Source organism: Sphaerodactylus townsendi, linkage group LG06 (genome assembly GCF_021028975.2).
Source record: "Sphaerodactylus townsendi isolate TG3544 linkage group LG06, MPM_Stown_v2.3, whole genome shotgun sequence".
NCBI classification, from domain to species: Eukaryota; Metazoa; Chordata; class Lepidosauria; order Squamata; family Sphaerodactylidae; genus Sphaerodactylus; species Sphaerodactylus townsendi.
This window is the reverse complement of record NC_059430.1, coordinates 24,806,616-24,833,523: the sequence shown is the minus strand read 5'-3', so window position 1 is coordinate 24,833,523 and position 26,908 is coordinate 24,806,616. Positions and strand designations below refer to the sequence as shown.

Genomic DNA, 26,908 nt, shown 5'->3' with positions numbered 1-26,908 from the left:
CATGGTGGGTCTCCACAACAGGTTCATAACACTTTAGAATAATTCAACACTACAATTGAAAGGAATTTCTCAGCGCTATGTGTGTGTATTGGGGGTGGGGGTGGGGGTGGAGGCCATACTGAATATTTTTGGTCTTTTTTGTTACTACTGTTCTCAGAACACAAATGTGTACCTTAGTCACAGAAGTTTAAAAGCCAAACTGTTGAAGGCTAGGCTGCTTTTTGTACTCCTGCCTAAAATGAAATAGGTCTATACTGTAGCCAATAAGAGGGCTGCTTCAGTTTTACAGCTTAAAACTGTCTAAATGATCTAGTGCTCGATCCAAAAGAGGAGGGTAGAAGGAGAATGTATGTACCCATCTGAGTCACAATGCTTGATTGATTGATTGTTTAGATTTGTAGACCGCCCCATCCCCAGTAGAAGTATATGGTGATAAAGCCAGCTTTGTATATTTTGAATACTAGAAAACTGCAGTCTACCAAAACAGAGCTTATTGCTGGGATTAGGAAGTAGTTAAAGCAGTTTTGAAATAACACTCTAAGATGCAGGCCCATGGAGTATGTTGGTGAGGCATGCAATTTTGACATCCCACTCCTCTAACTATTCTTCAAACTCTCAAGATACATTGTAAATTAACCAAAACATCCAGTGATTAAAATATGCTCCTTAAGTAACTGCACACCTGTGGAGTCTCCAGATTCAGAAGATACTTCAGCCGTATCTGAATGTGGTCAGGTTTTCTGGTTTCTGCCATCTGTGAGGGAACAGCTGGCTTGCTTTTTCTGTGATGATTCCCCGTGGACACGTTTGCACAGTGAACAACCTCTACATGATCTTTTGACCATTTGATTGGATTGTGTGGTGCATTATAAACAGGGATGCTTCTTGTTGTGACTGTGGCTGTAGTTGGATAATAGAACAATGATTCTCAGGTTCAGTGAATGAAAATTCTTTTGGAACACTCTACACTGAGCATGCTCTCCACAGGTGCATGACCCACAGGAACTAATACAATTTTGCTTTTGGTGATGATTGGAAAGGCTCATATACGGGACTTGTTTATACTATTCTGAACAACTAGGCAATATCTAGAGAGAGGTTGGACATTTAAAATAAGCGCTCAAACGTGTTTCCAGCTTGACATGTTAACAAGGTATTCTCATGTATCATCTATGCAGGTAATTAAATATATTATGAATTCTACTGTGTAAGTATATTTAGATATTGTTTAGCCTTTAGCTTCAGTTTTACAAAGCAACTTTGAGGTGCCCCTAATACTACTGGTAAAAAGATGTTGCTTCAGCAGTATCTGTTCACAAATGAAAAGGTTTGGCTTGGCTTACACAAGGTGGGTTTTTTAAAAATCCATTGTTCAGATTCTCTGCCAGGAAGGAGGGGAGAAGCCGCTTGTTTTGTAAAATAGACTTTTATTTCAAGAAAAGTCATCCCTGCACAGTCATCTCCCACATGGAAATCATAAATTGACATTACACTTGAAGAGTCTTGCTGCATTGCTTTGAAGTTTTTAATTGAAACAAACTGCACACATGTATTTAATGTTCAGAATCCATAAGCTGAGTCATAGCTAATGTCCAGTTCTGACCCCTTAATCAAAGCCGTGGAGCACAAAAATGCAAGGTGTCAGACTACAAGGTTCAACTCCCCACTTGTGTGATGGAAGCTTGCTGGCTGACCCTGGGCCAGTCACACTCACTTAGCCCTGAGTGTGATTACTATCTGGATGTGAGACCCAAGGAATACCAGAGTCGTGACAGGGAGGCAGGCAATGGCAAACCATTTCTGAATGTCTCTTGCTTTGAAAACCCCACCAGGGGTTGCTGCAAGTCAGCTGTGACCTGACGACAAAAAAAAGATGGGGAGGCTGCTTCCTTACAAGCACTGAAGGGTTAACTGCCATAACTTCCAGCTTATGGGATGAGAACCTTCAGGAACACCACTGAGTCCCATTGTGAGAGCCCCCAACCAGCCAGCGGGAGAATGGTCCTTTTCAGCAGTGTAAAGTTACAGCTGCACATCAAGGCACTATCTTTGCCAAAGAAACAGGTAAAGGAATTATCCTTATCTGTTCAGAAACTTCTTGGGACAGCCAGTCTGTGTCAGAGGTGAAGGATTTATTGCTCACAAAAGACTAAACAAAATTTGAGGATTGAGTGATCCCTGAACAGATCTTCACAGCATTTTAAAGGGAACAAATAATTTAGGACTCCAAATTTAGACCAGTCACAGTATGAAACAGAAGTTGAACATTCAGCTCCCACCACAGTTTCACAAATCAAAGCTAACCTGGGCTGGTATAAGCTGTGAAAGGGTAATATCCTTGGGGTAGGTAAGGTGGGTTTCAGTTAACAAAGGGATAATACCCATGCTCTAGTTCTGAACTCTTAACAGCATAGCATATGGTGTTTGTTTCTCTTTAGACATTCTGGGAACAGCCTTCAATGATTTCCCACATCCATGCTGGCTTTAAGTTAGCACCTATAAATATAATCATGCCATGCCACAAGAGAAAGCTATATAGCTCAAAAATTAAGTAGATGTCCAGATTGCATTTGGTTAGACTTCAAGGTCTGAAAATGCCAAAGGTTAATTGAAGACTTTAAAAAACTTTCTAATAACTCAAACTCTTTAACTGCTTCAATGAAAGGGCTAGTGTTGTATAATTTTAGTATTAGTGGTGACATCGTAGACAGGCAAAACAATTTTATTTTAATTTTATTCCATAATTATATTCCACAGAAAGTTGATTTTAGACATAAAGCTTTAAAATGGGATGCCCTTCAAGTACTTGATATGAAGTTCCCCCTGTGCATTTCTACAGAACAAATAATTAGTTTTAAAACATGGAGTCAACAAGCCATCCTATAAAACCCAGGCTCATACTAGTCAAAAGGTGGCTTTCAATTAAATTAAAGTTAAATAGCTAAAAATAGTATTTTATTTGAATCTAAGTTTGTGTCAAGCCAGAATAAGATATTAGGGTTGTGGTATGAAGGCAGTATAAGAATAACGTGAATTTAAACCTTTAATATTGCAAATGCTGTGCAGTTTTCTTTCAACACACACTGTTTGAATGCCCATCTGTCTAATAAAAGAATATTCTACATTGTGAAATTGCAGCCAAACCAAACTATATCCTTGCAATGACAATAGCATTTTTTAAATAAATAAAGCAAAGTATATTTCACCTCATGCTAAGAGGGCTCCAATCTTCTCTTCTTCATGCCTTGACTCCTCCTTCCTGCTAAAAAGGAAACAAATCATTGAAACAAATCATACAATAATGGCTGTTTGTATAAGTTTCTTTGTTGTGCAGAGCAAGCAATTATGTTCGCTCTGGGAGGGAATTCATTTTATCAAGGCTCAAGGTTGAACTTTACAATTATTTGTTTTTATTTATTTGAAACACTAGCCATCTTCCTTCCTTGCAGAACAAGAGACCTACTACATAAATAAAACATTAGAAAAACACAACAAACCCCACAATTGTAAAGCCATAAAACTTCAAACAGTACTGCCAATAATAAAAGCTAATTGCATGCAAAAAACACTTCCTTTGAAGCAAATTATATTTAATTCAGTAGATCTAACTTGCAAGGAATTAAACTTCTGAGTGTTGATTTAATCTTATTACAGCATATATTCAGAAACAGTGAGGAGGCCCTTCTCTTTCGCTCCACAGGCTTCAGACACAGCTTAGAAATCTGAAGCCAGTGGAATTGCCAGCTTGAAATTGAAACCCTATGCACAATTACTCTCATCTAAGCCCATTGATTTTAACACTGCATGGGATTCCACTGTGAGCGTGCAAAGCCAAAAACATGCAATAATGCCAAGACATGCTTTGCTCTGCCTGTTCACTGAAAAACAGAAACTATATCCTACCCAGTGATATGCCTTGTGCCCACTCCTAAACAGTTACATTTCTGAGTTCTTGCTCTAGAAATCTTCCCCTTTCACGTAACCTACCTGGTGAATAAGGTCTGGGACTAATGGATTCAGGTTTTGCACATATTCTTTGATGGCTTATTCTTTGAGGTGTTCTGCTGTGAGTCATCTGATACTGTCCTGGATGCTGGGCTGACATAGGTGCTGCATTGTGACTGGTAACATTGGGATCAGTGGCCTCCAAAGGCAAGTCCCATAGCCCAAGGTCATCTGAAATAAGTCAAGCATTAACAGGGAAGGTAAAGCCAGCTGCCGATCAGTCCCTTCTACATCTGATGACTATGTGAGTTAAATTGTAACAGGAACAGCTACACAAGCCGCAGACTGTATGTTCTTTGCCAAAGGGTTAGGAATGCAAAGGCAGGATGGGGGTCACTAAGCCCTTGCTATATAAACCATTTCTCCCAAGCACATATAGCCTCCTCCCCCACCCCCACAACTTTCCCCACTCATTTAGTTAAACTTTCTGAGAATCCCAGTTCACCACCAAACCAGTTGCGTAAGCAGGTTTGTACTATGCGGTCTAGCTCTCACTTCACTGAAACTTCTCCTGGCCAGTTTACACCGATTCTGTGCTTACCTGCAAGGAACTCCTCTTCCAAAGAGGGCTCCGGGTGGGCTGGAACACTGTGCTCTGTAAAAGAAACATGAGCTTTTTATTTTACACAAAGGTTGGTTAGTGCTGCTAGTGGAAGGAGGCAAACCAATGACATTATGCATGCATATATTATCTGCTCTTCAAGGATGGAAAGAAGGGGATGATGATTGAACTTCACAGATAACTAGCAATAAAGCCTGTTGTGCAAAACAATACAACGGGCTCTAGAAAACTGTTGGTGGCCGATGCAGCGGGGAGCCGGGATCATTCAAAATCAGTCATCAGCGCTTTAAGATTTCTTTGTATACAATGTTTTTTGTAAAGATTTTGTCATGATTGGGAAGTAATTTCCCCCATCCCCTTTGGGCATTCAGCGATGTTTCTGGAGTAATGTAGCCTATATAATAATTTGCAAAGAAAAGGCGCATGGCTTGATCAAGTTGTAGACAGAGGAACTGTAAACCTGTTGGCAATGGCACCACCTCCTGTTTGTAAAAAAAACATCCAAAATCGGCAGCCTTGGTTCTTCAAGTTACAGGGCCTGTTGGGAATTGTAGTGCATTACCATCTGGAAGGGCCTGAGTCTCTTGGATAGTAATGAAGTACAATTCCCAGCAGCCCCTGTGACTAGAAGAACCAAGTGTTGCAGTTGTACATGCTCTGTTGCATCTCCCTAAGTGCTGGATGATGGGAAGTATAGCTTGTGAGTATCCAGGAGGCATGGAAGTCTGACCCTCCTGGATGCTCATGGACTACACTTTCCATTAGCCCCTGCTTTAAAAAGTGAGTCGTCTGAAACACACAGCTTTTATATCCTAGGATGAGCTATCACAAGGCTGACACCCTACAGCAGGCAGACTAAAAGAATAGTCTGCAAATTTATATAACCTTCATTAAATGAGTTTTATAAGTGTTACAACTTATTTAAGATGGTCAGGTTGGTTAAAGCACTTTTCTGTTTTCAAAGAATAAAACCATTCTGTCAATCTAATGGGCATCTGGCTTTTGGCAGATTTAACTGATGAACTAATCAACTGATTACATTTGTGCATTACAAAATCCTAAATGAAGGTGTATTTTATTCCAAATGAAGGTACCATTCATTGATAAAGGAAAACACATCTTGTATATATTCTTCCCTCATACAGTAACAAGCAAAAACAGCCTCAAGAAAAACCTGAGTCCATAATTGCTACCTCCACCAATTACTGATCAACTACAGCTGACAGTTGATTTGCTGATTAGTATTAGTCAATTACCTGCTGATTAAACAGATTGCATTTTGCTGCCCTATTCACTCATAAACCTTGTTTTTCTTTACAATCAGAACCTGCTGTGATAAATGATACAGTTTTTCATTTTATACATCTATAATTGGACATTTTGTGCAACAATAACAGAAGATTCGTTCTGCTAGTCAGAGATTTTGGTAAAGTCCTTGTATGGATGCTTTTATTTTACAAAGCCTTACAAAGACATACAATATTCACTTGTTTAGTAACCCTCTTTCAGTTGCCCACTTGTTTTTTGTGCTGTAGCAGATTCAGAAATCTAACTAGCATGTTACCTTGATTGCTAGCTTGACCAGCTGGAGGACTTGATTTGATCTGCTCTTTCTTCTGCATCTGCTGTCTAAACTGCTGCTGCATTTGTTTCTGGCGTAACTTCCGCTGGTACGTGGCATCCCCCTCCAAGGGAAGTGACACTCTTCTGTGAGAAAAGACAGGCCAATTCCTGTTACCACTATATTGCCTTCCTCCTAACAACCAACCTGGATACCTAGCAGGTTATACCTGGGGGGAAAAAATGGAGACAAAAGCTAATAGCGAGAGGTGGCCATATTCTATGTTATGCAATCAGGAAAATGGGTGTCTGTCACAACTGAGAGGAGGGGCCATGGTTCAGGGGTAGAGCATCTGCTTGGCATGCAGAAGTTCCCACGTCTTACACGTTAGTACATTATCTTCAACTAAGCACTTTCGGTTATTACTTTCTGGCCAGTCACAACAGTATATAAAACACAGTATGCCCAAATTCATACACAAGAACCCTTTGCTGATCCACAGCTCAGGAAAAAATTGTACCACAAGCCTACAGCTTAATTATTTTCCAAAACCAAATCTAATAAATCCAAAAGAAAAAAGGTGGGAGGAAATAAATCATCTCTCTGACTGAGAAAAAGTTCTGCAGCTGAACAGGCTTCTTCAAACGGAATGTTTGTGTATAAAGAAGTGACAGCCACTGTAACTAACACATGATTATTCTCTCTCTCCTCTTTGTGGATTGTATAATTATCCTTGTATTCTGGCTCCTTTAAGTACTTTGCAAGGAGTGGTGTGTGTGTACACACACACACATATATAAAATTTATATTATGGGTTTTAGTTATAAATTGATTGTATTTGTATATACTATTTGGTATTTGTAAATTATCCTATTTCATTGTAACAAGTTGTGTTTCTTAGTACCATTCAGTTTGTAAGTATAAACAATTTATGTTTTGACCTGGGGGTTTCCTTGTGGACTTTTCTATTTATTTGCATTTTTTTTATCATTTTTACAGAATGAGCCTTGAAGTTTCATTACGAGATCAGCATTGAGTCTAGATTTCCAGCTAGCTTGTTCTTGTATAGATGGCTGGTTTGTTACATGCTTGTAAACTTGTGTACATTTCCATTTAAGACTGTAATGAAACATATAAGTAAAATGTCTCTTATTGCACTCCCGTTGGAGGCTTTATTTTGTCAGCACTAAGCTGTAGCCTTGTGGTACAATTTTGTCCTTTACTACCTTGTGGTTGTGTACCACCCCTTTTACTCATTATGGTGGAACCACAGTTCAGAGCAACTCAAACATTAGCCATTTGATTAGCCAGATATGAACCACAACTAGGGTACATATTTGGTAAGTTTAAAACACCCAGACTGCGGCTCTATGTAGAAAATATGAAATAAAGTGTGATTGGGGGGGGGGGGGGGGGGTATTGAACCTGTTTTCCAGATCTTGCTCCGAAGTGCTCAGTAAAAGCTCTGATTGGTCAGATTTGCTGGAAGGAGCTGTGGCAAATTGCTGCTGCTCTTTGTGTTCCTTTTGTAAACAGCTACTGTATCTTGCCTTTTCCACAGCAGGCTCAAAGTCCTGTCTTTTAGCACTGCCCAAATCTAAATCCGGGGGCACCTAGTGAAAAGAATGAAACAAAAAGCCATTCAGTACTTAGGGAAACTTAAGAATGTAATAGAAGCATTTCACAGACTCCTGATCTGTCAAGCTGCCCAGGAGACAAATTGCTTTCCTGGCAAACTTTTCCCATTTCATCCGGCATGCAGTTTTTGGCCTTGCATTGTGAATCGGGCTCATGTGGTTATTTGACTAATGTAAGAGTGATTTCAGTAATGCTCAGTAACCAATGCCACTCTGTTGAAATGCACTTTATAGATCATCTTTGGTTTCTTGTGATTTTCTATGATTTTTTTTAAATAAAGAGCCTTACTATTCCCTTTAGCACAGAAAGAAGAAACCTACAGATTAACATGGTTAAGTGTGCTTTAGAAATCAGTTAAGGTGATAATTTGAGCTAATCTGCCATTTTCTCCCCAGTGCCCACGGAGCATATGCTGCCCTTCTTTGATGAAAGGCCAGTTAGAGAGGCAAACACCACAGGGAGCTGTCAACAAGGAATACTGTTAAGAGTCTGGGCTGGAGAGATCAAAACAATGAGGCTTAAATGATACTTAGTTTGGGGGAAAGAGATAGGAGAGTGAGTACAGATAGTGATGTGATTATATAGGGAACATTGGAAAACAAGGGCCGTTTCTAAAAGAGGGTAAAAATATGGAGATGGTTTTAAATCGCTTGCTTTAACTGAATGATTTTCAGGATTTGCCCATCAACTTCTGTTTTTAAAAAATTGTATGTAAACTGTGTTGAAAGTCTCTTGGATCAAAAGGTGGACTACATCTTCCATTACTATACCTGTAGCTTTAGTATTCTAATTTTTCTACCTCCAACAATATGAAGAAAATACACTTCTGTTATGTTTGACTTGCCCAAACACAAAGTTCAGAGAAAATATATCAACTTTATGGAACAAAGTGAGACACAGAAATAGAGCACTAATCAAAAATATACATTAGAGACATGAACTTCAGAAGGGAATCATTCAAAACAATGAACAGAATTTTCTGTATGAACAACCCAGGCAGTGGAAACAGCTATCAAAAGAGAATGTGCTATGTTACAGAATAAATAGTGCAATTATTCCATCTGAATAACCTGTACCCACTGCAGAATTTTAGATTTCTAAGTTATAATCTGAGCAATTGTGCAGTATCCCTTGAAGTCCCATCTCACACACCTGACGGGGAAGCTTATTCACTGATCGCAAGTAGTCTTTGTCCAGGATACAGTTCCCGAGCGCATTACCAAAGCACCTGGCAAAGAAGAGATTTTTAAAATTACCTTTCAGCTTGTGGTTCCTAGCCCTCCTGGAACAGCCATGTCAGCAAAATTACTGCATACTGGTTGCGACTTACTTCAGTGCCCTTTTCAGCCCATCTGTAACTGCCTCTTTCCTTGCTTTTTCCAGAGACAAGGCCTTAGACTTCAAGCCTTCACTTACTCCGTAGCCAACGTCTTCATGATATGACCCATCCTGAAATTTGAATAGAATGTTCAGTACCTTCTAGCTCCTTTATGTTTGCTTTCTGGAAAAACAAGCCTGATGGGCTACTGCAGTAGTTTTCAAGGGGTACTCAGGTGCATATCTACTCTAGCACAGCCCATCCAGTCTTCACAGTAAAATCAAGCCTGAATTTGGAAACTGTAGCCAAACTGCTAATGCAGAAGGAAAGATAAAAGCAATGTTGTTTTCAAAACAACACACTATAAGCTATACAAACAAGGGTTTCTCTTTCTACAAACCTTATTTCCTATGAAAAGAAAACAAAAAAATCCAGGGATCCTTTTATCAAGCATGACCAACCACAAAACATATTTTGTCTAACAGGAAGTAACATCCCAAGCCATACTGTAAAATATATTTAAATTGATTATAAATCCTTGTCATTTCTAAAGTGCCCCCATTTACCTTAAGTTGGACTTTTACAAAGGCGCAGACACCCACATAGAACTTGCCATTATTTAGATCAACAAAATCTGTGCAAGAGAACGAGAAAAAGTTACAGTAGTGATTGAAAAGCAAGGCTGGGTGAGGTTGGGTTTTTTTTGCAAAAAAGTTGCATTAGAAACTTCTGCCATGATGTAATTGGGATCCAAACCACAAATGATAAGAAATAGGGGTTTTTTCTTTTGTTTCAAAGTGAAAAGGAAATTTACAGTGCAGTCCTGTGGGCTCAAACTGGCGCACATCTGACACCTCTGCACCGTTCCTGTACTAGTTGATTTTCAAAATTAGCCTAATTTCTGTACACAGTTTAATGAAGAGAAATTTTTTTGTTCGGCGATAATATTAAAAATTTTGCAAGGTCAAGCACAATATGCAATGTATAATGTATAGCATTTGAGTAGAAAACATTGATATAAAGTTACAATGGTGGCAGCGAGCCCTGAAAAGAACTTTGGTGAAAGTGTAGAAGAATCTGTGGTCTGTTCAAAGAGAAAAGCGTTGGAATATCATGCACAATAAATGCTCTAGGAAAATTCTAGGCCCGCTCACAAGCCCTTATTTGGTTTCTAAACTATACATTTTGAGGTGAGGGTCTGCAAAATGTCACCAAGGCCATGCAGACCAGGAATTGGAGCATGTTTCTGAAGCTTGTATGGTGGTGGACCACACTTCTGACAACAGAAAATTCAATTAATACCCATAGCAGGTCTCACTCAAGTGCCCAAGATTGGTGACAAGTTTCAATATTAGCTGAAATTCTAATACACGTTAAACAAAGGGAAAAAGAGAAAGAGAAGAACAAAATACGCAAACTCAGATATCAACTTTTATACATAATGTCTATAGTTGCAGCAGCTGCTGATGGGAACAGTTCTGAAAAGGAAGGAAATCAAACGACAGGAATCAAAAGGCAAAGTCAGCAATAAAGGCTGGGTCTTTGGAAGGATCAAGTATGCATAAACAGAAGGTGACTCACTACACTAGTATTCAGCAGATGGATTGTTCTTCAGTCATTGCAGTTTTGGAGATGACAAAATTACCACACGGATGAGCTAGTGTTATCAGGAATGCAAATACAGCCTCCTTTCATTGGCATCTAGCAAGGTCATCCTAATGCAGTGCCTTCGTAGCCAACTGACACAGTCAACTGTCATGAGGGAGCGGGGGTTGGTGCTTCAAAAGGCCATTTGTAAAGGCTTTAGTCAGCCCACATCTCAGGAATCCAAAATTCACAAATGTAGCGTTTCGCATTGCATTTCATTAGCATGACAATATTTTATCCCTTCTTCAAGAACATTCAGCATGAGGTTGTTATGACACAAGTTTTGATCAGGTGCTCACCAACGTTCTGCTGAGTGACTGAATGAGCCCAGCCATTGTATCCAAACATCTCGTTGGCCAGACTGATAACTCTATGTCCTTCAATGTAGCAAACCTGAGAGCAGAAAGATATGAACTATTACTTTGTATAGTGGTCCAAATGCAATGGATTTCCAAAATCTAGTTCTAATATATCTTACTATTTCCATCAAGAATCTCAGCTTCTACATATAACTTTGCAACCCAAAAGTTAGGCTCATCATAAAATGAGAAAAATGGAATATAGGACACACATATCAGAGCCCAATAGTTACCAAGTATTTTCATTTTTAGTATGAATTGGGTAACAAAATCAATTCAATATACATCTCTCAAATTGAGAAAATATCATACAACAAACTTCTAATGATTTTTTGGGAAGGGAATGTAGAAGAGGTAGTACTGAGGTAGTACCACATAGAAGAGGTAGTATGGAGCATCAAGTGTGTGTGGGGAGTCGGTATGTGTCTGATCATTACACATGCGATGTTATTGGCATGAGAGTATGCAGATTATATATCTCAAAAAAAATTCCTCTACTATGCCTGTGTTTTTTTAAAAGTCCATCGTATGCAGAAGAATTGATGGAAGGTAATGGCCTACAGGTTCCCATATCTCCAAAGTTGGTGGCCAGCAAGTGTCAGAACCACAACTGCCTATCCTTCCCCAGATAAGTCTTCTTGGCTTTGAACTGGGGGTCTGACATCAACCTTCAAGGGGTCTGGATTTGGTCTTGGAGATGTCAACTGTGAATTTCTCTGCTTTAAATTACGTAGCTCCTAAGTAAGGTCAGAGAAAACATTCTTCCCAAAGGATCCAAAGAAATTCGACAACTATTCACAGTAGAATGTCCACAGTGAAAATCATTCACCTGCCATCAGAGAAAAGAAATCTATGCCCGTTTATACCTTCTGTCCGCCACCAGCTTGTCGGCTGCTGATGTATTCTGGGCCTAATCTCTGCCGCAGGGCTGCCTGGATCGCCTGGTACTCAGCTGCTGTGTACTGACACTTCAAAAAGGAAAAAAGTGTTAAAATGGGCAGATCTGAATACAGCACACATTTTTCTTTGTCCTGGCCGTCTCCCCATTCCAAGATTTTGTGCCATCAGACATTTTGCCTCTCATTGCAAACTTTTGATCCAATCTTATTCACAATTATATAACCAAGAAGGGAAGGGCTTAAGCAAACCTCGCAAGATCGCCACCTCCCGTATGATAACACTGCAAATTGTTCCAGTGACAAAATATATGGGGAAAATGTAATTTATTTATTTATTTATTTATTGAATTTTTATACCGCCCCATCCCCGAAGGGCTCTGCAGTAGACTTGTGGCATACTTTGAATAATCCAAAGTCATTGATAAAACAATGCATTCATTTGGTAGTGTCAGTGGTTCAGACAGAACTTGTGCCAACATTGTGTTCTTCTCCTTGTAGAGGAATGCATCATGCTGAAAAGCAGGGGTCTGTGGTAAATACTATACAACTTTTCTGCTGTTGAAAGAAGCTAGACACACCAGGAGAGGGAGAACAAACTCTGCAGCAACCACCCACTGAATTAGTGAGAAAGAAGTCTTCCACTGCTTTTAACAGATGCTTCATCTCATTAAGGGACAGCCACTAAAAATCCCTCTCTGTCTGGCCCCAAAGTCCTCTTTTATTACATAACAGATGCCCTGGTGGATCAGACCAATGATCCATCTAATCCAGTATCCTGTTTTCACACAGTGGCCAACCAAATGGCACTCAGGGCAATGTCTCCTGTTGATCCTAGCTCTAGTATCCAGAGATTAGTACCTCTAGATATAAAGATTCCTTTTTGTCGTCATGGTTAGCAATCGTTAATGGAACTATCCTCCTTTAATGTGTCTATAAAATGATACATTTAGAGGTGGTGATGGAACATGGGCTGAAGGTGATTTTACATTAACTCATGCTGATATCGATACTAACATTTCAGTATATTATTTTATTTATTAAAGAAGAAGTGTTCATGTAGTAAGGCTGCAACTCTTGCCATAGGTGGGACTGTCAGTAGGGTCCAAGAGAAAAGCAAGTAGTTAGGTGAGTGACATGAACTGATTAGCACTGTTGGATTCATGATGATTCTGTTGTGGTTGTTTGTTGTTAAATGTCTCTATCATACAAAGGGAAAAGAAAGGCATACCCTGTGGAGCTGGGGACAAATCACTACTGCACATGTTTCTTTTACCAGTCCAGCAATGACCATGGTTGGAAGTGGCACAAGTAGACAAAAGGCAACAAATCAGAAAATATCTAAAATGGTGAAAAGCAATCCTTACAAAAGGATTCTAACCTATTTTTTTGAGTTTCTTCTAAATAATATTTTAATGTGTAAATTGGCCTACTATCTAGAAATATAACCTCTAAAAAAGAGCATATTTCATGCTTGTACAATGTCAGAATCCTTTCAAAATTTTGTTTTGCATAATTGTACAAGAGGCTGTTGCTGTCAGCATCCATCAGATGCAAAAACCAAACTGGGAAGATTTGTAGCAGCTTACAGAAGGAGATTTATTTTCCCAGGGGGCTCTGTGAGCCTATCTTAAGGAGGGATGAGAAAAGTGTAGACAAGCCATTTCCTGACATACTTTATTCCAAAAAAAAGAAAAAGAAAAAGAGGCAAGAATAGCTCCAGAGGAAGTATAAATAGAAAAAAACTGTGAATATATTTTCTACACTAAGTACATTTGTCTGCTGGATTAATCTATGTCAAAAGAAAAGCATTTTACCTTACAACATCCCTTAAGGGTATACAGTTACAGTGCAATCGGGGGGGGCGGGGATGTTAGCTGCAGCATGCCTGGGGATGGCACTGCCACACTGCCTCCTTCAAGACTAGCTGCACTGTGGCCAGCAAAAGCAACACTCCCTAACCAGTGTGAAATCCCCCTATGCAGCAAAATGGCTGTGCCTACCTTTTTGCTAGCATAAGTCTGTGCCAGCAAACGGGGTGGGGGGTGGGGAGTGTCTCAAGCAAAAAGGGCACAGAAAACTCTTTGGTGCCAGCTCCTGCACCCGAGGAGTACGGGCACCACAGCTGTGTTGGCATGCAGGCGTCACACTGCCACGCAGCACCTCAGCACCAACACAACTGCCTCGGCCAGCATAAGGACATCTACGCTGTCACTGGGGTCACACTGCTTCATCAGCAGTTTTGCCTCAGCACCCCAGAACTGCCCTATTGGTTTGACAAAGCTCTGTTTCCAATTATGAAGCTAAGGAAGGAAGCAGTCTTAGGCCCCTTCCGCACTCGCAAAATAATGCGTTTTCAAACCACTTTCACAACTGTTTGCAAGTGGATTTTGATATTCTGCACAGCTACAAAGAGCACTGAAAGCAGTTTGAAAGTGCATTATTCTGCATGTGCGGAATGAGCCTTAGTTTCACTAGCACCAAGGATATGCATATTCATTTGAGCAAGGCTACTGTCTCCTCTTTCATTTTACATAATCAATTCACTTAAGTCCACTGATACGCAAAAATTCAAACATTTGAACAAAGACGAGCAAGAAACAAGATGAGCAAGACTTTTTGCCAGTAATTCTGAACGACTCTCAAGAGTTCAAGCTTTTGTTGCTGAAGGAAGGCAGGAGCAGACACTAATTGTAAGGAAACAGAAAGAGGAAGATGAATAGAACCCTTTTTAGTAACTATGGTGTAAAAGCACTGCCCCAGAAGATCTCTCAGAAAAGAGCAGACATTCCCACACACAGTTGGAAGTGAAGATACACAGACCTGTCCAAAAGTCATACTGGGGCTGGTACTGATGCTGCTACTTCTGTCTCTTGTCAGATCTGTTCCAGACATTCCTAAAGAGTGAAAGAAACCAGAGCATCACTATACTGAAGCAAAAGGAAGCTGTTATCCATATAATATTTAAAACAGAATGAATCTCTTGGTCTTTTGTCAGTAGGGAAGGCCACCAAGTGTCTGATATGCCAGACAATCACTATCACTGCTATCACTACAATAAGGTCCTTAAGCACAGTGTTTTGCTTTCCTCTATTTAAATATTAAATACTATATATAAACTGCTTACTTATATGGAGAAAGCAAGGGGATACACTTGGGGACATGATGGTAATGCAGGCTAAACATAGTCCCTATTCTTATCCTATACCATGCCTATGGTATGCCCAGAGTCTGTGATGAAGGGCAGGTTTATCCTCTCACAGCTATGTTCCTAATTATATATCTTGGTTATACTAAAGCAGTATAGAACATAGAGAACGGTCCATTGGTTCACTTACCGTGAAGAGGCCTTCTCTTGTAGGCGTAGACCATCTTGGTGGGTGGTTTCCACCCCCATTCAGGGAGGCAGGAAGAAGAATTCCGTCACTTCCTGTCCAAGTTTGGAACTCGTTTTATCCAGTATCCGATTAGCCGAGCAGTTGAAGTAACAGTAGGAAAGAACAAAAGTCTCACAAGAGAGATAACGCCTAACATTACGAACAACATTAACTCTAGCCTTAGCTATAACCAACCTAGTTTGGGCCTGGAAGAAGAGCCCTAGATAAACAAAAGGTGAACTGAGGAACCTGGTAAGGTTGCTATATAGTATTTAGGTCTGCATTGGAGCTCAATTTTACTGTTAACGACGCACCGGGAGGGCCAAGATGGTCTACGCCTACAAGAGAAGGCCTCTTCACGGTAAGTGAACCAATGGACCGTTCTCTTGGAGGCGTAGCCCATCTTGGTGGGACCTCCCAAAGCAGTGTCCCTTATCAGGGTGGGCTGTCGTTAGGAATCTATGATATGCTCCAGTACCCTACGCCCAAATAAGGTGTCGGGTGACCGCGAAGATTGAAGCTTGTAGTGCTTCACAAAGGTAGAGGGGGTTGACCAGATAGCTGCCCGGCATATCTGTTCGACTGAGGCATTGTGCCTAAATGCTGCATTGGAAGCCGCTGATCTAGTGGAATGTGCTGTTATCCCTACGGGGACTGGAATGTCTAATGCTTTGTAGGATTCCACAATACACGACTTCAAATTGGCACTGATGGAGGCTGTGGACATGGCGTGGCCCAGTTTTGGATTTGAGATATTGATAAACAGAGTTTGTGTCTTCCTAATTGATTCAGTCCTAATGAGGAATGCTTTGAGCGCCCTTCTGGCATCCAAGGTGTGCCAGGACTTTTCCTTTGGATGAGAAGGGCGAGGACAGAATGTAGGGAGTACAATGTCCTGTTGTAGGTGGAAGTTAGAGGCCGCCTTGGGTCGAAAGGTGGGATCCATACGAAGGACGACCTTGTCGTCGTGGAAGGTGCAGAGATTGGGATTGATGGAGAGAGCGCGGATTTCTGAGACTCTCCTTGCTGACGTAATGGCTGTTAGGAATAGAGCCTTCATTCTGAGCCATTTAAGGGATATAGTCTGGATAGGCTCAAAGGGAGTTTTTGTGAGGGCTGAGAGGACCGTATGTAATCTCCAGGATGGAAATCAATGGCAAGTGGGGGGTTGAGATTGCTGGACCCCTTTTAGGAAGCGAATTACGTCAGGATGTTGCGTGGCCGGAAAACCTTGAAAGGAATGCCAAACTGTAGACAAGGCGGCGACCTGTCTTCTCAGAGTGTTGCTTCTGAGACCAGCCTGGAAGCCCTCTTGTAGGAAGTCTAAGACGGAAGATAACGTCGGGAATTCCGGGTCTATGACCTGGGCCTTAGCCCAGGTGGTGAAGTGTTTCCAAGTATAGTTGTAGATCAGCACGGTGGTTGGTCTTCTGGAGGCCAGGAGTGTGTTGGTCACTTCCCTGGAGTAACCCTTGTGGGTCAGTTTCTGCCGTTCAACAACCAGACGGTCAGTTTTAACCAGTCTGGGTTGGGGTGAAAAAGAGGACCCTGATGCAGGAGTTCTGGGAAGACCGGAATCCAAACTGGGGGAGCAGTTGACAGTTCCTGGATTGTGGAAAACCAAGGTCTCCTTGGCCATGCAGGTGCTACTAGGATCACTTGTGCCTTCTCTGATATGATCTTCCTGAGCAGCTTCGGTATGATGGGAAATGGCGGGAAGGCATATAGTAGGACAGGGGGCCATTGGCTCGACAAGGCATCCACCGCCATCGCCTTGCGGTGGTAAAATCTGGACATGAAGTTTGGCACTTGCGCGTTCTGGGCCGTGGCGAACAAATCGATGCTTGGTCTGCCGAATCTGCGGGTGATGTTCAAGAAGGTTTCCCTGTTCAGGGACCATTCTGCTGGGGAGATTGTTTGGCGGCTTAGCCAGTCTGCGTTCAGGTTCAGGGAACCTTTGATGTGTTCCGCCTTGATACTCAAGAGGTTGGTTTCTGCCCATGACATTATCTTGGAGGCTTCCTTGAGTAGGCGTGACGATCTTGAACTGCCCTGATTGTTGAGATACGACTTGGCCGCGATGTTGTCTGTGCTTACCAGGATGTGTCGACGGTGGAGAGCGTAGAGTCCTAGAAGTGGATTGGAGGGCCAAGAGGATAGATCCTCTTCTACCTCCAAGCATACATTGTCATAGAGGTAACTTGGACGATTGGATGTCCCACTTCCCCTGTGTATAATGCTGATCGAGGCTGGCCCCCCAGCCCTGGAGGCTGGCATCTGTGAAGATTTGTATCTGGTCTGGAAACAGGAAGTGTTTGCCTTGAATCAGGTTCTGGCGATGGAGCCACCATTGCATCTGTTTCTTGAAGGGATGGGGGAGTAGGATGGGCCGATCCCTCTTTAGGATAATATCCTGTTGGAATGGTCGGAGGAGCAGTTGTAGGGGACGAGCATGAAATCTTCCCCATTGGACCAGATCTATGGCTGAAATGAGGATTCCCAGGAGTTTTGTTAGGAACAGGAGGGATGCAGATTTGGGGTGCATGATGGAGCCGACCATCTTCTGTATCCTGCAAATCTTTTCCTCTGGGAGGAAGAGGGCGTTGTTGCTGGAGTCGATGATGGCTCCAAGGTGAATGATCCGTTGAGTGGGGGACAGGGTGCTCTTTTCCCTGTTGATAAGGAATCCATGGAGTTGTAGGGTGTTGATGACCAACTCCAGATCCTGTACGGCCTTGATCTTGGTTCTGGATCGAATTAAGAGATCGTCGAGATAGGGGTGTATGTGTATCCCCCGATGACGAAGAAGGGTTACAGGTGCCAGGAGAGTCTTCGAGAAAACGCGGGGGGGCCGAGGCGAGGCCAAACGGGAGAGCTCTGAATTGATAATGGTTGTTTTCTACGGCAAACCTTAAGAATTTCCTGTGTGAGGGCCTGATCGGAATGTGAAGGTATGCCTCTGCTAGATCTAGGGAAGTCATGAAGTCTCCCAGTCTTATGGCTTCCAAGATGGTCCGGAGAGATTCCATTTTGAATCTGCGTAATTTTAGAAACTTGTTGACTGTTCTGAGGTTGAGTATCGCCCTCCAGTCCCCGTTCTTTTTGGGGACCGTAAAGAAATGAGAGTAGTGACCTGAGTAGGTGTCTTCTCTGGGGACCGGTTCTATGGCCCTGATGGACAAAAGATGTTCTATAGCCCTCAAGGTTCTGGATGCTTTTTCCTTTTGATTGCTGAGGGGGGAAGGGATGAACTGAGGGGGGGGAGGAGAGAAATTCTATTGCATATCCCTGGGTGTCCGGGGGTCGCCGATGACCGCCGCTTGTGGCTCACTCCATGGACTCTCGCCCCAGCCAGGAGGCGGGGCCGGGCGAGAGGTCGCCGGCTAAGGGACCCAGCAGCCGACAGGCTCGCCGAGGGAAGCGCCGGGCTTGAGGAGGCGGAGCCAGTCGAGAGACGTTCAGCCCGGGACGCTGCAGCTGCGGCTCGTCGAGCCGGCGGCGGCAGGCGGGAACGCAACGCAGCTGCGGCTGGGGAGGCGGCCGACGGCCGGCAGCCGGGCCAAGAACGAGGCCGGGAACAGCCCCAATGAAGGGGGTGGACTATTTAAGGGTCAGGAAGACGGGCGGGCGCGGCTGGTCGCAACGGGTCGAGGGAGGGCGTTGCGGGGGCCGAGAGCGGAAAGGACAGGCGTGGGACAAGGACTGAAAGGGAGAGAGAGGGAGAGTAGGGAAGCAGAGGAGGGAAGGAGTCGAGAGAACAGAGAAGGTGGTGCGCGCAGAGGGAGTGAGAGCGGAGGAGGCACAGAGGAGCGAAAGGGAGTGGAGGAGGAAAGGGAGGCTGCTCAAGGGGTTGGTTGGCTCTGCACCCAAGGGGCTGTCGCCCCCAGTCTTGGGTAGTCAAGCCTCAGGCGGGCGGGAGGAGGATCCTTCTACCTCCTCCCTTGGCGGCCACCCTGGTTTCGGCAGCTGACAGTGCGGACCCCAAAGACCGGGGCCACCGACGAGGGGCACATCACCTCGGTTAGGGAAGGAGGGACGGTTTGTGAGCCCGGGCCACGGGAGGGGCAGGGGGAACGCCACACTGGGATATTGTCTCCTTGGTCCAGGCATCGGTGTGTTCGTGTTCCCATGCTTGTTGGAAGAGAAGGAGACGTCCCCCAACTGGGGGGGGGGGAGTCAGGATTTGGTAGTTCCCTCTTGTCTGTTGTTTTTATCGAATCTTGGTCTGAAGTTTCCCTTTCTACGAAAGGAACCAGATCCCCTGTTGGACCAGGAGTTGTTTCTGGCATCTCTGGGGAACCAGGAGGGGTTTTTGCCGTCCCTTGTGGTTCTAGGTAGTACTCTGTGCGAGCGAAAGGAAGATGATGAGGGAGCTGCTCTGGACCAGTTCCGGTTCCCATCTGAACGAAGGAATTTTGGGAGGGCCTTCTTTTTATCTTTGGTCTCGACCAGGATGGGTTGTAGGTCCTCTCCAAAGAGTGCCTGTCCTTGGAAGGAGTAGCTTGTTAGGAGGGTTTTGGAGTGGATATTGGCTTGCCAAGATCTAACCCATGCGTTATGGCGAGTGACCAAGGAGGAGGCCATGGCACGTGAGGACAAGATTATGGCATCCAAGGTGGCATCAGCTATAAAGGCCGCGCCTGTTTTGATGCGGTCCAAGCCCTCCCTGACGGCGACTTGTTCAGGTGGGAGGAGTTCCAGGGCCCGGTTGGCCCACACCAATAATGCCCGTGCCACGGTGGATGCTGGGGCTAAGGCTTTGATGGAGCTGCCGATGGCTTCGTGGGATCGTCTGGGCATGGCATCCGATCTTTTGTCTAGGGGATCCTTGATATTACCCTCTCCTTCCTTGACGAGTAGGCCCGTCAACTGGGTGGCCACTATGGGCGCCTCTACAGGTGGTACTTGTAGGATGGAATCCACATATTCAAGCACGAGGTACCTTTTCTTGACAGAAGAAAGGCTGTGTTTGTTGGCTGCAGGATTCTCCCATTCTTTTTTAATTTTCTTGATGAAGAACTCGGGAATGGGGAAGACCAGTTGTTGTTCTTCGTCTGGAGGAAAGTAGTGTTTGCTTCCTTGGGGAACGCCCTTGATGGGAGGCAGAGAAGGATTGGTGCCTGGATTTTGGGCATCCTCTGCATCCTGCAGTTCTAGGGCAGTGGTAGTTTTAGCAATGAGGAAGGCCAGTTCTTCGTCCTTAAAACATTTGTGGGACTTGTCTGGAACGGGAGGTAACTCTTCAGAGTCTGAAAAGTGGATTATATCCTGTTCCTCTTCCTCTGCACTATGTTTCTCATCTCCAGGAAAGTGGAGAGGGTCTTGTGGAGGGATTCTAGGGTAGCCCCTAGTTTGCCCATGGGGAGGGGGGGTCCTGTGATGGAGACCTAGGGTAACCCCTAGTGTGTCTCTGGTAGGAAGGTCCTGGACCCAGCGATGGGGAGCTAGGGTAACCCCTAGACCCATGCGGAACAGCTTGAGTTGCCCCAGGTAGTTGTTCTGGCTGCCCATGGAATTGCTGAAGCTTGTCTTCTATGGCTTTGTTGAGAAAGTTGGCGAAATCAGCGGGGGAGAGGGACTGCCAGTTAAATGGGGACTCAGCGTTCACCATTTCCTCCCCTCCCTCTAGTTCCACAGCGTTTAGCCCAGCGTAATCGGAGCCTTGCCTGATCTCATCGATCTCCTGGCTGTGCTCTGCGTTCGGAGAGGGGAGAGGCGTTCGGTCTCCCTCTGCGCGCGGGCACGGGCCGTCTCCCGTGCTTCCTACGGCCGCTGTAAACCGAGCTCCGGAGGTTGCTGATGGGGCGGAGGGCTGGGCAAACTGTTTGCGTGGAGGGGAGAAGGAGACGGCCGGGGCAGCGAGCTGGCGCTTGGGGCGCGGCTCATCCGTCGGAGCCCTCGCGCTGTCTTGCGTTGTTGCGGAGGCGGGGCTGGCGCGCTTTGTGAGCGGCTTCTTTTGGGCGCTTGCGCGTTCCGTTTGGGCGCTTGCCGCGCCGATGTTGGGCCGTCCGGCTGCCTGTTGGGAGGCTCCCTGAGAGGGGAGTATGGCCGGAGGGGGGGTGATGCCTTTGCTGGAAGCCCTAGTGGCTTCGGCCGCAGAGCGGTGGAAGGTTCCCCTTGGTGGGGAGAAACGTTGGGCAGCCATTTTGGGGCCTGTTTTGGGGGGGAATGCGGTTAAGCGGAGGGGGGGGAAGCCTAAGAAATTGCGAGCTGGTTCCCCTATCCCCACTACTTACAGTTAAGAGACCTCAACACAGAGAGAAGAATAGAAGAAGATACTGACAGGAGGATGGAGAAGCCCAAAAAAGAGCTAAAGGAAGAATTCAGGTATGGAGGACCGAGAATTCCATGCACTCCCTGTCGAGGCAGGAAAGGTACTGGATAAAACGAGTTCCAAACCTGGACAGCAAGTGACGGAATTCTTCTTCCTGCCTCCCTGAATGGGGGTGGAAACCACCCACCAAGATGGGCTACGCCTCCAAGAGAAGTGATGTATAGTCATGCTCACTCCAGAAAAAAAATTATAATTTCAAGTTCCAGTCTGTTGCAACCAAAACAAGTAGTTGTAAAGACTAAAAAAAATCTTGCATTTTAACTTCAACACGAGTACCTGAATGCTAAGATTTACAACACTTTGTCTGCTCATGCCTCCAAGTGCCTCTTTTCTACTTAAGATACTTCTGTAGAAGTCCTTAATAGGTGCCTGGAGAAGGTAATGGGATAGATGAAGGCCAGTGAGGTGCTGTTGGTGTGTCTGACCTCATCATTCAGAGGAGAAGGGCCTTTCATAGGTAAAACAAAGGTCATTCTCCCTCTGGGCTCTAGGACATATTGTGGGACCTCCCACCACAATCCATGGGTGGGTCATCATCTTGGAAGGATTCCATATGTTGCAAAACCCTTCACCAGAAAGCTGCGTCAGCTGAGCTATGGATGTTAAATTTATAATGTCTCATGAAGGTGGATATTGTGGATCATGGGGCAGCTTTGCATACCTCTTCCACAGATGTGTTCCTTGAGAAGGCTGCAGCCTTCCTGACCAAATGGGCTGTAATGCCTGGAGGTGGCTTGATCTTCTGGGAATGGTACACCTCGATATGCATGATTTAAGGTATCTGCTGATTGTACTACTAAATATTGCTTTGCCCAAGAGCTCGTCTCACATCCAAAGAGTGCCACAAAATTTCTCTGGCATTATTACTATTTATTAATTTTCAAATACCGCCCAACCACTGAAGGGCTCTGAGCAGTGAACAATATGGCCAAAAGGGCAGTACACAATATACAATGATAAAATATATAAAACATTAACATTTTAAAACACAATAGCACAGTAGCACATTTAAAACACATGCTTCAGGTTTGGGCAAAATGAAGGCAAGCAAATTTCTTGCAGGTGATGAAACCTGGTGTCAACCTTGGGTTGGTATGCTGGATCTGCTCTCGACAACTGACCCTGGGCTGGAATGTCCTTGAGTGTAGCCCCCACCCCCGCCGCCATAAAGGCTGGCATCCGTGGATGTCAGTATCAAGTAACACTTGTCCTGGAGGAAACTGGATGACTTGGTCCACCACCCGACTCTGCTTCACTTAGTGTAGGACTTGAACAGGAACAGTTTGCTTCCTGAGAATATTATCCTGATGTGACCTGAACAGGATGTGCCCTCTGATGTGAAATCTGCTTCACTGCATGGGGTCGATGGTGGAGGTTAGGAGACACAGCAATGATGACAGAGTCATGAGATTCACAGTTTTGCTGCTTATGGTGGTGACAGACCACCTAAAATGCACTCCCTTTTTGACATTCTATGGAGGTACAAAGAACGTGTATATGAGGTGTCGATGATCACACCCAGATACTCCAGATTCTGGGTTAGAATGAGGGAGCTTTTTTTTAGATTCACCAAAAATCTGTTCTCCTGAAGACAGATAAGTAACTTTTGAGAGTCAATCTCCGGCTGCCTGTGAGAAGAGGACCAGATTAATAGATCGTCTAGATAGGGGTGAGGGTGAATGTTGTCCTGTCTCAACTTTACCTTGATGTTCACAAGGAGATTTGAGAAAACTCTTGGAGCTGAGGGCAGCATGAAGGGAAGGGCCTTGAATGAAAATTAATGCCATTCATGCAGAACCAAAGAGATTTCCTGTGCCCAAGAAAGAAAGGAACATGGAGGTACACCTCTCTCAAATCGATCGAGGTAAGAAATTCCCCTGGCTGAAAGATGATTGTATTGGCCAGGTAGGTACATAAGGAACTGGCAGTCCTTTGTCTGTTAGTCCCAAACATATGGGGATGGATTTTAAAGGTCTGCACTACCACCTTGGATTGTACCCCAAAGTCTGGGAGTCAGTAGATTGGAGTGATCTGGTTCCTAAAATGCACTCCAGTCAACACCTTTACTGTGACATTTTGCATCAACTGATGTTTCTGAACACTGCTCACGGGCAGTCCCACGCAGAGCATATTGCAGTTTTATTTTGCCATACCATACAAAAATGGCTTCCCCATGTGTTAAATGAACATGAGTCTGGAGGGTTTTTTCCCTGTTGCCTCTTGCATGTGTCACTCCACCATTGTACACTTTATGAAGTCTAGCCAAAAGAAAGAGTCGCTGCTCCAGCTTCACAGTCTGAATTACATGGCTGTGGTGGAGGAAAGTGCCATCAAGTCACAGCCAACTTATGGCCACCCGCTGCGGTTTTCAAGGCAAGGGTCATTCAGAGATGGTTTGCCATTTATTTATTTCCATTATTTATAGTCCGCCTTGCTCGCTTGGACTCAAGGTGACTTACAGAGTGAGTCAATACAGTTGACAGGATTGGACATTCAATAAACAACATGATAGGATCAGGGTTGTAGAACCAGAAGTCTAAAAACAGAACTGAAGCAAAGTGTAACATGACACATTAAGTGATGAAAAAGTCCACAGTAGAATCCTGGCTTCAGTAAGCTACACACACTAGTTTTCAGTCCCTAACAATTTTTTCCAGGTAGTTTCGTGAACTACTGACAGTCTCTGTGTAGCGACCCCAGATGTTCATGGTGGCCTCCCATCCAAGTCCTAATGAAGACTCATCCTGCTTAGCCTCTGAGATCGGACTAGTCTTTGAGATGTCAATAGACGTTGGTTTAATTCTGCCGTAACAGCCGACCATGGCTTGCTCTCTGCAGAAAAGCCCTGCCAGTTTCCCTCCACGTACTACTGGGGACAGCCCAGTACCGATGATAGTTGGGTGGAACCGAGGCTGTTATCACCCAGCTCATCCCCCAGCCGCGCGCACGACAGTTATATTTCAAACCAGCTCGTGCTCCAATTTAAAGATTGTCCTCTTAAACGCTTACCTGCGCGCGTTCGAATTTCCCAGCCTCTCACAACTACGGCAAGCGAACAAGGCAAACCTCCTACCACCTCTGAACGCGCTTCCGCTGAGCCCCCCCACCTTCTTAGGGGAGAGGTCTACGTAGCGCGCCCACGCAAACAACGGAGGGAGCCCGAGACATCTACGTAAGAGGGGGAGTTCTCGGAGAAGGCGGGAGGAAGCAGAGAATGCGAGTTCTCATTGGCCAAGTGGGAAACCGCCGCCGATGCGACGCGATTGGCTCGGGAGGGTTGGAGAGGGGCCGGGCATACAGCGCTACGCAGCGGGGAGTGTCTGCGCGAGGCGAGACTGCTTAGCATGTCGGTATGTAGTACGAGCGAATTGATCCCTCGATCGATGGCCGCCGTTTGAAAGGAAGGTGGGTGCGCGCGCGCGCGCGCGTGTGTATGTGGGGCGCGCGGAGGGTGTTGCCCGGCGGGGCTCGCGCTGGAGGGGGCGGGGCTTGGCTGCCTCGCGCTGCCGCGAGCATCTGAGGAGGAGCCGTTGCTGCCACCGGGGCGTGTGGAGAGAGTAGCGGGCGAGTAGCCGAGTCCGCTGACAGGGCAGGGGCCGGAGGTAAGCCAGGACTGGGGGCCCCCCTCCCCAGCCGGTGTGTGCCGGAATGAACCTTCCGTGCGAGGGTCTGGCCGGAGCTGGGAGGGGCCCTTCCAAGGTAGCTGCCTGGGGACGGACTGACGGGCACGGGCGCGGGCGGGCGGGGGCTTTGGTCAGCCCTGGAGTCAGGCCATCCCCTGGCCCGAGGCCTATGGGCTGCTCTACCCGGCTGGGTAGCGCGGAAAAGGGCCTGCCCTGTCCGTAGGAGCCGAGCTGCCAGATTCCCGGGTGGCGACTCAGGCGACGGTGCCTCCCTTTTTTCGACCCTACCTGTGAAGGAGCTTCTTTTGCCCATTCATCTCCTAAGAGTCTGGATTTTCTCTGCCGAACCGCACCCGCCAGCCAGACGCCGAGGGTCGGTGAAATGAAACCCACCTACCCCCTTATTTTCCCATAAGAGGCTTGGGCTTTACAGCTCATAGGCTCATTCCGCACAGCATATTTATAACGAGCTCATTCCGCACAGCATATTTATAACGAGCTCCCTTGGAAAACGAGTTCATGTATAACGATTGCAACTCGTTATAAACATGCTGTGCGGAATCAGCCAGACATCTTCTGCCTCTTTATTCGTTCTCGGAATGGATCCTGTAGTCGGGCCCCTTGCAGCCCCGTTCCCCTGATGCTGCAGCCCCTTGCAAGCATCTTGGTCACCACAGTCAGCCTTTGATAGTTACTTGCGAGATCTTGATCGGCAGAAGCTTCCTTCTGCTCACTATCCCTGCACTAATGCTATTAGCAACTGTTAACCTTGGTGTTGATGCGATTATCTTATCCGCAGCTGACAAATCAGACGGTATAATAAGTTGCTTGCCTTCCATTCCTAAGTGGATTGATCATTTAAACTGCCCCGAGAATGCCGTCCATGCAGGCTCTTGAAGAGTTTGTAACCTGTGTCTTTAGATACAGGGTTTGGAAAGATGTCTCTAATGAACTTGAAATTATCCTTTAATTCAACATAAGAAGTACCTTACTGAATCAGACCAGTGGTCCAGCCAGTCCAGCATCTCACACAGTGACCAAGGCAGTTGCCCTGGAGGGCCAAGAAGCAAGACATAGAGCCTAGAGGCCTCTTAGTATAAACTTGTGCTTAGGTGGTAACTGAGTAACTGCTTGTCCTGTGAAAAAAGAATGTTACTTTGTGAATTATCTTCCATAATTCTGCTTTATCCTTAACTCTGAGTTGATGATGAAATGTCCCCTGCTTTTAGTAGTTATGCCAGTTGCGGGGGGGGGGGGGGCTTCATGCTGTGGAAGTAGCTGGTGGAGGTGGGATTTGCTTAGGAGCGGGTAAGGAATGGCCAATCACTGGCATTTCCAGTTAAAATATCATCTTGGGCATGGTACTGCCTGAGGTCTTGGAAATCTTCTGCCAGCCGTGTGCCTGGTTACTGACTAATCTCCTGACTCACTGAAAGGCAGACATTTTAAAGGATCTTTATTGTTTGTTGGGGCAAAATATGGTAGCTCTGCTTTAGTTCAGATAGCTGCAATAATAATTCTTCTACTGAAACAAGAGAAGTTTGCATTTTTCAGAGTTTAGTATATGATAATTTTCCATTCTATGGCA

At 44.9% G+C, this 26,908-nt stretch overlaps 2 protein-coding genes across 16 annotated transcripts in view; one reads left to right on the top strand and one right to left on the bottom strand.

Moving 5' to 3' along the window:
- Nucleotides 1-825: 825 nt before the first annotated feature.
- RAD52 (RAD52 homolog, DNA repair protein) lies at nucleotides 826-24,830 on the bottom strand. 7 transcript variants are annotated; one of them, XM_048501873.1, is made up of 13 exons: nucleotides 24,707-24,830; nucleotides 14,810-14,883; nucleotides 11,957-12,058; nucleotides 11,031-11,124; nucleotides 9,651-9,718; nucleotides 9,097-9,215; nucleotides 8,919-8,994; nucleotides 7,554-7,741; nucleotides 6,132-6,274; nucleotides 4,547-4,618; nucleotides 3,988-4,176; nucleotides 3,207-3,262; nucleotides 826-900 (listed from the first exon to the last, which is right to left on the bottom strand). In XM_048501873.1, the coding sequence occupies exons 2-12, from the start codon at nucleotides 14,879-14,881 to the stop codon at nucleotides 3,213-3,215; spliced, it is 1,173 nt and encodes a 390-aa protein (XP_048357830.1). In that variant the 5' UTR covers nucleotides 14,882-14,883; nucleotides 24,707-24,830; the 3' UTR covers nucleotides 826-900; nucleotides 3,207-3,212. The 7 variants fall into 7 exon arrangements, with proteins under 7 accessions (XP_048357830.1, XP_048357828.1, XP_048357829.1 ...); XM_048501871.1 differs by lacking the exon at nucleotides 826-900 and adding an exon at nucleotides 1,411-2,833; XM_048501872.1 differs by lacking the exon at nucleotides 826-900 and adding an exon at nucleotides 1,411-1,856.
- A 184-nt stretch (nucleotides 24,831-25,014) lies between these two features.
- The window catches only part of ERC1 (ELKS/RAB6-interacting/CAST family member 1), a 214,022-nt gene continuing 212,128 nt past the window's right edge, over nucleotides 25,015-26,908 (top strand). For 7 of the 9 annotated variants that reach the window (XM_048499842.1, XM_048499841.1, XM_048499840.1 and 4 more), the window contains exon 1: nucleotides 25,015-25,102. The gene's annotated coding sequence lies outside the window, so the exon portion shown is untranslated. Of the gene's footprint in view, nucleotides 25,103-25,178; nucleotides 25,300-25,377; nucleotides 25,397-26,908 lie in introns of those variants that run through there. The other 2 variants (XM_048499838.1, XM_048499839.1) reach the window with 2 other exon arrangements.